The sequence below is a fragment of the Lepidochelys kempii genome, chromosome 4 (genome assembly GCF_965140265.1).
Source record: "Lepidochelys kempii isolate rLepKem1 chromosome 4, rLepKem1.hap2, whole genome shotgun sequence".
NCBI classification, from domain to species: Eukaryota; Metazoa; Chordata; order Testudines; family Cheloniidae; genus Lepidochelys; species Lepidochelys kempii.
The window spans coordinates 9,041,110-9,055,395 of NC_133259.1; the positions used below are offsets into that span (position 1 = coordinate 9,041,110).

A 14,286-nucleotide genomic window follows, 5' to 3' on the forward strand; every position below is an offset into this window, starting at 1 on the left:
CTACACTGACTTTTTGTGCCTCTCAGAATTGGAAACCCATTGCAGTATGTTGAATTTAAAACCACTGTCTTTACTTCCAGTTTCGTCCCTGGACAAAACCCCACGATAATACTTCCATGGTCAAGGACACACTTGTGGGGCTTTTTCGATTGTTTTAAGAACCACATTATATCTTTATTTGGGAGGGAAAGACCCAACCTTAACTGTCACTTATAGGAAGAAAACAAAGTAATTGTCTCTCTATGGGAGGAGTCAGTTACAGAGAGCATTTTAACACACAGGCACAAGCAGTGACTTCTCTGTCTCCTTGGGGTTACGAAGGGCAGTGCATAGTTTCTTTGGTGAAGAACTCTGGCTCCAAAGATTAAAGAAGTCTCTATACAGTAAGTTTTTCTCTTTTCTCCAAGGGTATAGTATGTGCTATTTATACTTCGATTCTGGACAGGTAATTTTCATAACTAGCCTTTATCTGCATTTCAGTGCTCTGTTGATTCCAGACTAAGTGTGGTAGAGTTTGAAGTGTTCAGGGGATCAGGGCTGTGTGTCACTAAGAGACCAGGTTTCTTGTGCATAATTTATTTTAGTAACTTTGTACCCCTCATCTAACATGTCCTACTGCTTTGCATTATTGCTCCAGGGACAAACCTCTCAGAAAACAAAATATGGGATAGAAAAGAGACTTCCTACTTTTTTAAAATTATTGCCTGCAGTCAGACCAAAAAACCTGGAACAGCTGAGAAAACACTTTTTAAGAGGTGTGGGGGAGCTTTCATTTTACATTGTGATGGCAAATGTTCTGTGCTGCGTGTTCATGTTACGCAAATTAACCATATTAGTTAGTTATGGTCCATAACCATTCTGTATAGTTTCATAAATGCATATGGGGCTTTTATAGATCGCGCACTAGGAGAAAGGGCCAGGTCCTCAGCTAATGTAAAGCTGTAGCTCGCTGATGTCAATGAAACCATGCTGATTTACACTAGCTGAGGATCTGTCCCTGTGCCAAAGTGCTTGCGTTGTAACTCCGACAAAGAGGATTCATGGGGAAATAGTTCAAGAAGGAGAAGCTGCATAGACATTATAAGTAAGGGGATTGATACACAAGGATTCCCTCTGTAAGGATCTGAAGGAAGAGTGTGAGGGTACAGTAAATTTATCAAAGGGTTGCCTTCTTTCCCCTGTCTTCCATTCAAATTCCTACCCCTCACCTCTGGACAGGCAGTTTAGACAAGGCAGACAAGAAAGACAGGACTCCCTTGGAAGAGACTTGGGGGGAAATCCCTGGCCAGCCAGTTAGAAGAAGTCTGTAAAGATTTTCAGAAGGTTTTCTCACCCAGTGAAGGTATGTTTATGTTCTTTGCTCCCAGAGGACTGATTCTGGACCCCTTACTCATAGTGGGTAGCACCTCACTCCATAAGTAGCATAAGGCTCCATTTTGCATATGGGCACTGTGCATTGAACAGCTGCACTTTGTTAGAATTTTTTAAAAGTTCAAGCAAAATGCCATGTGCTTCAGTTCAGAGTACAATACAGTCCTAGCGCTGGAAGTTTGGCTGAGTGACACGAGCTGGGAGTTGGGGGGCATTCTCACTTCCTTTCTGATCTTTTTACTCAGATACTGACGTATGCCGTTCATAGGTCAAGGTCTCTCAAACACCTCCCCCCCACCCCACACACACAGCTTCTCTCATCCTGAGTCCTTTTACCAGGATTTTGGACGCTTTAGGGGGATAAAGCGAGAGACTAGAAGCAGTTGCTTGGCACGGTGGTGGAGCCGCCAGGGCCCGAGAGCTGTGGTGTGAGCGGCAGTCACTGTAGGAATTACACTGCGGAGACTGTTAAAATATTTACCATTCTCTGTGTCCCAGGGGCTGGGAGTCTGCCCTGCAGATAGCGTTCCATATGTCATTGGATCTTCAGTGGAACAGCTACAGTTTCACTGGCAGCATTTTCCTCTGGGCTGACTTGACAGCTTCGCAGTGATAACACTAGGTCATGTGATAAATCACTATTCTTTATAGTGCAGTAGTGCCTAGAGAGCCTGATGAGGGCTCCTTTGTGCTAGGCTGTACGCCAGGTCTCTGCCCCTAGGAGCTCACAGTCTAAACTGAGGGGACCGTGCTCGCCGGAGGGTACAACGTTTACCCCAAACTTGTGGAATTACAGGCGTTTGTGCCTCTCATGGGAAAGGAGTTGTAGAGAGGGTGGAGAGGTTGTGGACAGTCCCAATATATCTGCTGGGAAAGCCATGCAGAATCTCACAGCCTCCAGCCTGTTCCAGGGATAGCCATCGGCTCTGTGTGGCACTGTGGCCCTCTTTGGAGCTGCCATTGACTCTGTTTCATGCTTCTGAGACCTAGCTGTCCCCTCCAGCAGTAAGTCCCACTCAGATTTCCACTGGGAATCCTGCTTTCTGTGGAGGGAAGGAAGTCCAAGCTGCCCTCCTATTTCCAACCCTAGAACACCCCTCCGGGCCCACACAGTCCTGCAGAAGGTCCTTGCACTGTTTGGGGACAGCAGGGCTGTGGCCGTCCACTCTACCCCATAGCAGAGGGTTTGGCATGTAGTTCTCAGTTTGTTTTTCTTTCTGTGATTCTGTGGTTGGTATTTGGAGCCAAAATGCAGATCTGAAATGCATGGCTTGCTACATCATTTTTAACCTCCTGAGACAAATCCCTTGTTCTTTGAAATGCTTCTAAAACACCAAATGCTGGAAGGAAGGAGCAGGGGATGGGAGGGTGTATTACCCAGAATTCCATGGAAACAAAATGTGGCCCAGATTCCGCCGCTAAGAAGTGCCTTGTGCCACTAACAGACCCATTGACTATAGTGAGGCTATTTGCAATATAAGGCCCTACTCATGTGGGGAGGGTGACTGCATCTGGCCCTCTGCTGAGAGCAATGCCACTGTGCACTGCTCTGTGTATGGCATGCAAAGTATATGAAAAACACCCAGTAAACTGTGCTGAAGCAACCTCTTCCGGGAGGTCTAGGTTAACAGGACAGAGTAATAGGGGAAATGTTCCTGCGTATATTGGGTTAAATTAAATTAGAGCATCAACACTTTCATTGAGTAGCCATGATCAATGGGGTTTCATTAGCGCTTCTTGCTTCAGATAGACTAATACTACTGTCGTGCTGTCTGGAGTGGCTCACCACCGAGTGCGCCTACCTCAGGGCAGACTGCCAGAAACAGGGCAGACACCCCAAACTGATAGTGTACTTCGTAATTAGATATCACCAAGCCAGTAGCAAATGTAAACTCCTGGATCACTGTCACAGTCTTACCATGGAGGCAGGTAGTCCCCTTAGACTCTCAGGTCTATCTTGCCCTCCAGGCAAGCTGGTCTATGTGAAAAATGGTTACTTACACCAAAAATCACACCATATTTGGTTGCTCCCAGTCTCAAGAGACCAGCCACTTACCTCAGATCAACTGGTACCCTAGATCTTACACTGAAGACAATGCTGGTAGCCAATTCTATAGTAAACTAACTAATGTTTTATTAGCTAAGAAAAGGAAATAAGAGTTATTGAGAGGTTAAAGCAGGTAAAATATATGTAGAGGTGAGTCACAATCCATAATTCCAAATCGTAGCAGAGATGTAGTAATCTGCCAGTTTCCCAAAAGTCTCTCAGGACTACCCAGAATAACCCTGTGGATCTCTTGTCTTCTCGTTCAGTTAGAATCCAAACTGTCCAGAGATGAAGCATCTTTCCCTGAATCCATTCTTATAGCTTCTACGCACAGAAAACAAGCTGACAGGGTCACTACCCACATGGGCTCTTCCTTTGATGACGGAGAGTGAGGAATGCATTTGTTAGTCTCTAAGGTGCCACAAGTCCTCCTTTTTCTTTTTGCGGATACAGACTAACATGGCTGCTACTCTGAAACCTATCTTTAGAGTCTTTGACCTCCAATCCTCAATTGTTTTGAAATTAGCACTTTTCTGTTAAAATTCTTCATTTGCATTCCACAAGGCTTCTTTCTTGATTGGTGGGTTATTTAGTTACAGGGGTGTACACAGTGTAAGTGTGTGCTATTACATTATAACGGGATATAGATACATGAAAACAATGCCAGTAACATCCCATTAGTTTTCTTGAAGTTTAAACACCAAATACACTCTTATACATTTAACAATCACTTTGATCTATACTAATACACAAGTAAATTGGCCTGGGGCTTTGGCATGAGCTGGTACCTGATCTGCCGGAATCACAAGTTCTTAATACAATTAGCTATTGAGCACCACAGAACACACAGGCATTCTTAGGTCATTTTATGGAAAACCTGAGATTGCAGTGCACATGTGTGCTGCAGCCCAGGCCTCCAGCTGGTACAAATTTGCAAAGCGCCAATGAAATCCGTGGTGCTCCTCTTATTTACACCTGCTGAGGATCTGGCCCTACATGTCTAAGCGTATGTCTACACTGCAGTCAGAGGTGTGATTGCAGGGGTGGGGAGGACTGGCTACCCTCTGTGTTCCTCCTGTCCATATGTGTGTGTTATCGCTGCATGCACCAGAGATGTTGCTGCTCCCATTAGTGAGAGAGGGTGACCCTTCCCCGATTGATTCCTGGGGGCCTTGAGGCCTGCACTCAGGGTCACCTGACTGTTTCCCCAGCTAGAGACTCTCCATATTCTGTAATCTGCTACATGTCTTGTCCTCCTAGAGATCCCCCCAGAGCTCCTGCTCTAAGCTTGAGGGCTGCTGCCCAGTAAAGGGTACCCTGTCACAGAGACAAGTGGATGGATGCTCGTTTCATTTCCTGCTGCCAGCTATGCAAGCAAGGCAGCAGAAATAGAGCTTGTAGCCTGCAGCCCTTGACTGATCTAATAGGGCCGCTCAAGAAGTTGGGCTAATCCAGGGAGTTGATACATTTAAATGAGCAGATGTGACACGTTGTGAGTGATAGGGGACAGTCGTGTCCCATCCGTCTCATCACTACCACACTCACTCACTCACTCACTCTCCCATACAGCACAGGTCACGGCGATACCATGAAGAAAAGGAGGACTTGTGGCACCTTAGAGACTAACCAATTTATTTGAGCATAAACTTTCATGAGCTACAGCTCACTTCATCGGATGCAGCTCACATTAGAGGTAGCTCACGAAAGCTCATGCTCAAATAAATTGGTTAGTCTCTAAGGTGCCACAAGTCCTCCTTTTCTTTTTGTGAATACAGACTAACACGGCTGTTACTCTGAAACCGGTGATACTATGGTGGCCTTCCCACAGCATCCATTTCTCTCTTGCTATTGAGTGAACAAAGCAGTCAGACCATACAGTGTCCTTGAAGTGCATTTAGAGATGTCTGACAAATGAGATTTAAAAAATCCAGAAAAAGGCGACCAGGGAGGAGGGGACCCCCTAGACAAAGAGCTGTATGTTTGAGCAAGCATAGCTATAGATGTGTATTGGAGGGTCAACACTGGAAGAGCTCTTTAACCAAAGCCCTAGCCTGATGCCTCTTTGAGAACTAAAAGGGTGTGTTTATCTAAGACATGGAGATGTAATTTCGGTTTATGCTCTGTTAGCACAACTAATCCTTTCACTAAAGTTCAGCGTATGCCAATGCAGTCAATGGACTGATTGTGCGAAGTGAAGCATACGTACACAGCAGTTTATGTACTACATCCTACCACTTCCTGCCCCTTGCCTCACTGCCCACTCCCTTCTTGCAGTCCTTTGGCCTTATACATTCGAGAGTTAAAAATGCCCAAATTAATTTCTATGCCTTGAATAGATCCCTTGCATTTCAGGAGACCTGCTTTCACAGCGCATCTGTAAGAAGCAGCTGTGGTACAGCCTTTTGCAGAACAAAAGGCAAATTGAAGAGGTAGGCAGTTGACAAATGTGAAAGGAATGAAGAGGTGTTACCATGTTGACAGCACCTAGTACACTATGTGCATTTTCAGTATGAGTGACGGGAAGTCAATTAAAGAAGAGATGATTATGACCAAGTAAGGATTAGCTGAAGCTGGGTGAGCTGCTCTTGAGAAAAGATCATTGAGAAAAGGCAAGTAGAGTTTGATCTACAAGCTCCTCTCTGTGCTCTCTTTCTGCTGCTTTGAATATTTTTGTCTATTGCAACAATTCTCCATTGACATCACTGGCATTTTTTGGGAAATCTTATAAATATTTTATCAGCGGTTCAGTGTCACTTAAAAAGTAGAGCTGTATTTTTATAGCTTTCCCTGCAAACAAACCCACATGCCTAAGTGACACCGCACAGCTGTTAAACACTGATAAAAACTAAAGGGCCAGTCATTTCAGTGGAGAATTGCTGTAGTACAAGTCACCAGGAACAATAGAGAGATGGAAAACCAAGGTTCATACTACAAGTAGCTCTTGTGTATTTTCTTTGTGGCTGTGCTTGCAAGACAATTTCACAACCTTCCCATCTGCTTTCTATCTGGGAATGATAATGTGGAAGATGGCTTGAGCAAACAATTCATAAACTCAGCCTGCTGAAAGTCATCTTGAACCTATAGCTTCTTCCTCCATTATTTAAGAGAAGAATGTGTGTAACTAGCTCTTTTAGGTGACCCCCCTCAGATCAGATTGGCAGGAACCTTTGCTGGAGGTTTTCCCTCCTTCCTCTGTAGCATGGGGTATGGATCACCTGTTCGCATCTTCTGGGCATATCTCAATCCATTCCCTGTTGCAGGGACCTTGGGCCTTGGTGGCACCTTGACCCCTCCTCTTCTGTCTGCGGCACACAATTTAGTTTCCTGAGGACTGAAATGTTTTTGTCTAACTAAATCCTTTGGGTTTAATATAGAGATATGAGGATGAAAGGTAATGGTTTATAGGCTGTGATATGAAGGAGGTTAGACTAGGAACCTCCTGACTAGATGATCTGATGGTTCCTTTGGTCTTAAACTTTATGAGGTATCAGAGTAACAGCCGTGTTAGTCTGTATTCTCAAAAAGAAAAGGCGGACTTGTGGCACCTTAGAGACTAACCAATTTATTTGAGCATAAGCTTTTGTGAGCTACAGCTCACTTCATTGGATGAAGTGAGCTGTAGCTCACAAAAGCTTATACTCAAATTGGTTAGTCTCTAAGGTGCCACAAGTACTCCTTTTCTTTTTATGAGGTATGAAACTCATGTCCACAGCTGTTTACTCATTGTCCCTTAAAGTCTGTTCCTACCTCCTTGTCCCCACTCCATTATATGTAGTGGCCTGATCCAAAGCCCATTGAAGTCCGTAGAAAGAACCCCATTGTTTACAATTGGCTTTGGGTCAAGATCCAGCAATGGCCCCAGAAGTTGTATTATTCTCATGAGTAAAATATGTTTATCTTGGGGCCTGTCATTGTGGGGATATTTGTAGCTAGACTGATGCAGCTGCAAGAAACTGAAAACCATACCACAAGGCAGACATGCAAGGTGGTAGGGGTAAGGCTAACTTAGATTTCATGACTTCTGAGAGCTTAACAATGCAACTGTAGAGTGGACTTTTTTCAATAGCTTTCCACTCTGCTCCCAGTGAAGTCAATGATAAAATACTTCAGTAGCAGCAGAGTTGGGCCAATACTAAATGAGTCTGAAAGTCCCATCCGTAATCATCTCTTCACATGGCTTTTTGTACAGCATTTCCTAGGATTATTTTTTTTAAAGAACAAAATAATCAAAAGATGCCTCCACTATTTACTTAGACAATTTCCCCTAGACACTGCAGAATGCTACAAGTGAAACCAGAGCTGCAAGCCTTGCTGTTGAGAATGCTCTGTGCCCCGCACATAAAATCTGGCCACACATATCGCAGTGGGGTCTGCTAGGTGCTGAGCCCCTTTGAAAATCTTAATTAGGAACCAGTGTCGGAGCTAAGCTTGTTTGGAAATCTGGTGCCAACTGTGGGCGCTGGGGACTTGAAAATGTGAATTTGTGCTTGTTTGAAAATCTGGCCATGAGATGGCCGCTGTAGGCTTCCTGAAGTGTTTGTAGGATTTAGTAGACTTTTAAGCCCAGACCTCTTGTCCATAGTCAGTGGGCTTGTCTCCATGGTACAACAAGGCACACTACTAAAGAGCACTAACTGGCCTGTGTGGACCCTGCTAGCATGCACTAAGAGTTCCCTAGTGTGCTTTAACTGGGACTACTCGGTGTGTCTAAAGTTTCATAGAGGTTTACGCCAGAAGGGGCTTCGAGCTCATCAGCTCATCTACTCTGACCTGTACATCACAGGCCATTACATTCCACCCAGCTAACCCTGTGTTGAGGGTGACGTTTTGGTTAAACTAAAGCAATTTAGTCTTCAGGAGACAGAGAACAGGAGAGACCAAGGTGCAACCATTGCCCGAGGCCCCTGGATGGCAGGGAACTCATGAGGTGAGACCTGCTCAGATAATCCTAGCTGGTGATCCATGACCCATGCTGCAGTGGGGGGAATCTCAAGATACCGCATGTGTATGCGATTTCCAGGGCCAGCACCTTAGCACCTCACAGATTTAGCATTGTCCACAGCTGAAGAGTACGACACAGCATTCTGCGCTGCTTAAGCAGCTCTACAAGGTACAGTAGGAAATGCTACTGCACATGTGCACGCTTACAGCCCTCGTCCATTCTCGACCACTGAGTGGCATATGGATCCATAACTGGTCTTTGTTGCTTGTCTTTCAGGTCACCCTTTGCCGACTACTGCAAGCTGATAAGATAATAATGGGAGTGACTGTGGGGAGTGGCTGGCGTCACTCGGCTCACAGCGTCTCCTTTGCAGCTGGGCTCTTAGCACTGCCAAGTACACGTGAGGCTGCACCTGATACCCGAGGGGAGCAAGCACTTTAGAGGGAAGCTGCGAAACCCGCTCATGCACGTACATGCATCTGTTTAGGGTTACTGTTGGGGGACACACAGCGATGTAGGTGCTGACGTACCCACACCTGCTCCCGGAGAGATGATGGTTCGGCGAGGGCTGAGTGCCTGGCTCCCGCGGATGGTCGTTCTGCTTGTGGTGCTCTGCTCTGCCGTGTCCATCCTCTACATGTTGGCCTGTACGCCGAAGGGCATCGATGAGCAGCTTGCATTCCCCAGGGCCAACAGCCCAACAGGAAAGGAGGGGTACCAGGCCATTCTGCAGGAGCGGGAGGAGCAGCACCATAATTACATCAACAGCCTCAAGAAGCAAATCGCGCAGCTGAAGGATGAGCTGCAGGAGCGGAGCGAGCAGCTGAAGAGCCTGCAGGACCATTACACGGACTCGCTGGGCCCGGGGCTGGAGCGCAGCAACCCAGAGAAGACCCCCGCTGACCTGCTGGAGTTCCTGCGCTCCCAAATAGACAGAGCTGAGGTGCACGCCGGCGCCAAGTTGCCCACGGAGTACGCAGCTGTGCCCTTCGAGAGTTTCACCCTGCAGAAGGTGTATCAGCTGGATACAGGGCTGACACGCCACCCCGAGGAGAAACCCGTGAGGAAGGACAAGCGGGACGAGCTAGCGGAGGCTATTGAGTTGGCCCTGGAAACTTTAAACAGCCAGAACAGTGATAGCAACACAAACCATCACATGTACGCAGCCTCGGACTTCATAGAAGGTTTGTACCTGTGGGAACAGGACTCCTTGTTGATGCGGGAGTTTGGTGCTGGTGAAGGTCTCTGGTGTTACCACATGGGCATCTGCCCATCCTCTGTCTATCCACAGAACACACACAGTTCAGGCAGCTTCAGCCACAGCTTCCCAGTGCTGTCCCCAGCCAAAGTGCCTCACCCCTGACCTGAAGGGCTACCTCTAGAGATCGGGGTAATATAAAGGGCGTTTCTACTCTGAAAGGTTTCAGAGTAACAGCCGTGTTAGTCTGTATTCGCAAAAAGAAAAGGAGGACTTGTGGCACCTTAGAGACTAACCAATTTATTTGAGCATAAGCTTTCGTGAGCTAGTCTCTAAGGTGCCACAAGTACTCCTTTTCTTTCTACTCTGAAAGGTGTTGACGTATTTTGGATGATGATGTCATAATTATATTATAATAATATCACTGTGAAGAATATGGGGTGCAGTGTCCCAGCGACTATTGAGAGCTAATGAACATGGATCACCATGGTGCCATGGTTAGCCAAATTTCATGGTGCATTTGTCCGAATGTCTCTCCCCATTCGGTCCTGGGCCTCTTTGCTGACTTTGCATGTCACTGCATGTTATGCTGACCATGAGGCATGGTAGAAAAAAGAAGAGTTAGCAGTGCTAGAAAGCAACCTCATCACTGGTAATACAGTAGCCCTGGATTCACTTTATTCGTGTGCCTGCATTCCCCTTTTTCTGTCTGATGCCAGTAGTTGTAAAGGAGATTTAAGATGCATGGCTAATTAATCCAGCTGAATTTAAGATAAAGGAGGAAATTTATCTCCTTGCTCTTCTGGCATTTCGGCTTCAGCCTTCTAGCTGACATTTGCTGAGAGTGCTACATGCCTGCCTTTTCCAGAGGGACCACTCTCAGTCACTGCATCTTGCAGGACAGGAATGCAGATTCAAGAGCACCTTTGTGGGGTCCCTGCCTCTTGGTTGAATAGCTTATGAACCCTACAGCCTTTGGGTACTAAGGGGTGCTTTCTTCATCTGATCTCGATTAGCAAAGGTGGGGCTAATGCGTTCTCTGGGATGGTGGAGACAAACCATCTCTGCTTTAGTCACTGGTCAGTTGTTACTTTCCCAGCTGCCTCCCCACTGCTTGCCCCCAGCCAGAGCCCTTTCCCCGCTGCTGGAGCCTTGTGAGATGTTAACACTGCTAAACATAGCCATGTAGCTGTGGGAGGCGCTGTTTTGGGCTTGCAGAGCACTGGGTGGGATATATACGTTGGGGTTCAGGCATGTAGGGCACTCTGCTCTACTCTACGGTAGTCACGTAAGCCCTAGCTCACTGTGTCCAGTGCTGTTTATACCCGTGCTTGCTGGGAGTGCGGTGTCCGTACTCTATGGGCCGCCCTACGGGTAGACATACCTTGAGTTGCTTGTTTCTCACCCTGCACCCTCCAGGTCCCCAGCCTATTGTTTAATAATATAAATAGATGATGATGATTTATTCTTTGTATTACCCTAATGCCTGGGAGCTCCAGCCATGGACCAGGACTCCACTGCTCTAGGTGCTGTACAAACACAGCAATAGCTAGATTTCAATAATATGGTTCTTCTAGTGTACATGAGATAACGTATAGAAAATGAGACATCGAGAGCCAGCGTATTCTTGGGATAGGTTAGAACAAAACATCATGAACATTGTTTGCCAAAAACGACTATCAGTATAAAAATTCATACTGGCTATTAGAGGTGATCCAGGCAATGGGCCAGAGTCTCTGCTGATGTGAACAGGTGCAGCTCCACTGATATCCTGGGAAGCAAACCCATTTGTGCCTGCCGGGGATCAGTTGACTGGCTTATTTATGTCATATCAGTGGTTACCTTGAATTCCGGAGCATGCTAAAGCTGCAGGGGAACTGCCTCCCTATTGGGGAGGGGGAGATGATTAGTAATGATCTATTATTTATTTGTGTTACTAGAGCACCCAAGAATCCCAGCCCTGGGCCAGGACCCCACTGTGCTACGCAAAGCGATGGTATAAGGCCACTCTGAAGTCACCTCAGAGGGATAGGGCCAGTTGCAGGGGTGTAATGTGTAAGTGAGACTCGGCCAGGCCTAGGCCTTGTGCTGGCTCCCTGCTCAGAGGTGGATTTCTCCCCTTTGGGCAGTGTCATGTTTGACTGGTGCAGGTTTGCTCGGCCTCCGTGCAGGCTGTGTAAGATCAGGAAGGCTCCCTCAGAGCAGACTCAAACCCACAGCAAGTAATGGGAGCGACTGTACTGGTAGCATCATTCATTGTCCTAGCTAAGCCATGAATGAGCCCATTGGCCATGCCATTTCTCAGTGGCAGGAGCCCAGAGGTGAAAAAACCCTCTTCTTCCTGCTTTCTAGCAAGACAGCAGCATGGTAGCCTGCATCTCCAGCACCAAATCACTACTCCAGGTTTGTTCTGGGACCTGGCTTGGCTGCACAAGTGGAGCAGTCAGGGCTGACTGAGGAGCAAATTTTTGTGCAGAACTACTTGGAAAGTCCCTGATATCGCCCGTCTCTCTCTCTCTCTCTCTCTCTCTCTCTCTCCTTTTTTTTTTTTCTTTCATCCTTGGAGAATGAAAAAAATTCAAGCTGCCCAAAAATCAGTGGCCCTTTATCTCTTAAAGGGGACAGGGGAGGGGAGCTGGTGTGCCACCATTCCATTTCATTTTAGAGTGCCTTGCTACAGAACGTGATTTGGAGACAGCAGACCTTGTTAGTGCTACAGCCCACAGGAGACTTCAATAACCAGCTAGATTCATTGGTACGTTCTCACTGCTCAGTGCCACTCTGACTGCACAAAGCAGGGGTGAACCGGGTTTAAGTGGCCAGTTAAGCCAGATTTATAGCTGCTTTGTGTCTCTGGAGCAATTCAAAGTAGGTGGAGCCTGCCGGTGAATCTGGCCCATTATTGCGCTGATGATGACGTTTAACTTTTTTCATCTTCAAACGGCTTCAGAAACACCAAGGAATGAACCATCTCAGCACCGTCTGTGGCAGGGTTGGAGGGGTGGTTCTCCCTACCTGACAGCAGGGCAAATGGAGGCAGATATTTCAATGTTGCCCAAGGCAATAGGCTGAATTGGTGTTAGATCCAGGATTAGAATTCAGGGTTCCTGAGTCTGACTCTTGTGCTCTGGCCTCTGGATGCCATGGGGGAAATCCTGCCCCGCATTGAAGTCACTGGGAATTTTGCCATTTGTTTCAATAGGGCCAGGGTTTCACCCCTTGACTTTCTCTAGGTTATGTAGGCCCAAATTCAGCAAAGCACATGCTTAAATCCTACTGATTTAGGCACTTTGCTGAATATGGGCCTTAATGACACATCAGAGGATCTAAAGAAACCTTGATTCATTGACTCTTGAGAGCTGTTTTTACAGCTGGTATCAGTCACCTTTGTTGGCCACACAGGACCCAATCAATGATTTACAGCAATTCCTTGCCTTGTGTGGTGAAAGGTGATAACTTCATCAGGAAGTCTCTTAGTTCATTCCCTCTCCTCTTTCATATTTCATGTGCTTTACTGAAGGAGAGAGTTTGTCCAAGCAGCTCATTAAATTAAAGCATTTGATGGAAATGTTTCTGCTGCATGGTTTGGATGTTTTAAAATAAATCAGTACAGCCTCCTCCTCCTCAGTTTTAGACAGAACCACTTGTGTTTGGAATCTGCAAGCAACACTGCTTCCTGGTGTTTGAGTTTAAACTCCTTCTCTGCAGCTTTGCTGTAGCCTGAGAATACTTTCCAAAAGTCCAGTTTGACTTCAGTAGCGATATTTGGCAGGGTTTGGAATTTTCCATTTTTCTTGTTCAAAAATTAAAGAGAACCACACCTCCTCTCATCTGCTAGTAATTTAGCCTTGTAGCTGCAGTCTGCAATACTCCTCTTTTCACACAGGGACTCATGTCTGCTTGTTATAATTCTCTATCTTTTTCTCTTGTGTTTATTGGTTTTCTGCCATGTTTTGGAGTGCTAAGAGGAGACAGTGAAAGTTACCATACAGATCATAAACCTTTAATGTGTGTAGCATAAGTATGCAAAGACATCTTCCCATTGGGCCACAGTGAGTTCAGCCAATATGAGTTAATGAGAAACCTGTTGCTCAGTAGGGCAGGCCAAAATTCAGGTCAGCTTGTTAATTTGCGCAGTGGGTAGTGAAACTGAAAATATTTATAAATCATTCACCTTCTGGGAGGAAGTAGCTAAGAATAGCTATGACACCATCCTAAAACAGCGTGAGCGCTTTGGTCCAAAAGAAGTACTAGTAACTCAATGGACATGCTTTTATCAAAGGGGACAGAGACCCACAAAAAGCCCAGATTCCCTTAAAAATGCACTTGCTGAATAAGCAGCGCATTGTGACTTTGTCCTCAGTCAGAAAGGACATAAGTGATTGTCTAGTAGTTGGGATTTTAAACAAAGCCTCCGGCAAGTCAGATTAACATCTGAGCTCACACTAGAACAAATGAGAAGACAGGGTGAGCTAGTGAAAATGCATCACAAACACCTTGGGACTCTTATAAAGGAGTGAGTTTCTGCCTGAAGGGAGTGGAATCTTCTCTAGCTAGCAATGAGTTGAGGGAACGTGTGAGGAAGAACATATGTAAGGTTAATATACGTTCTGAAAACATTTGAGATTGTAGGGAGAAATGTAAGCTACAACAAAACCAGTTATGGCTCCGAGGGCATGCGACAGTAAGAGGAGTAAGCCTAGGTCCAGAGAAAAGTAAAGCCAAACA

At 46.1% G+C, this 14,286-nt stretch overlaps 1 protein-coding gene across 7 annotated transcripts in view; it reads left to right on the forward strand.

The window, feature by feature from the left end:
• Positions 1-14,286, forward strand: part of CSGALNACT1 (chondroitin sulfate N-acetylgalactosaminyltransferase 1) — a 90,822-nt gene that overhangs the window by 48,876 nt on the left and 27,660 nt on the right. For 3 of the 7 annotated variants that reach the window (XM_073340298.1, XM_073340300.1, XM_073340299.1), the window contains one exon: positions 8,637-9,544. In XM_073340298.1, the coding sequence (XP_073196399.1) occupies positions 8,911-9,544 (634 nt within the window). In that variant the 5' untranslated portion in view covers positions 8,637-8,910. Of the gene's footprint in view, positions 1-271; positions 384-8,636; positions 9,545-14,286 lie in introns of those variants that run through there. The other 4 variants (XM_073340301.1, XM_073340303.1, XM_073340297.1 and 1 more) reach the window with 3 other exon arrangements.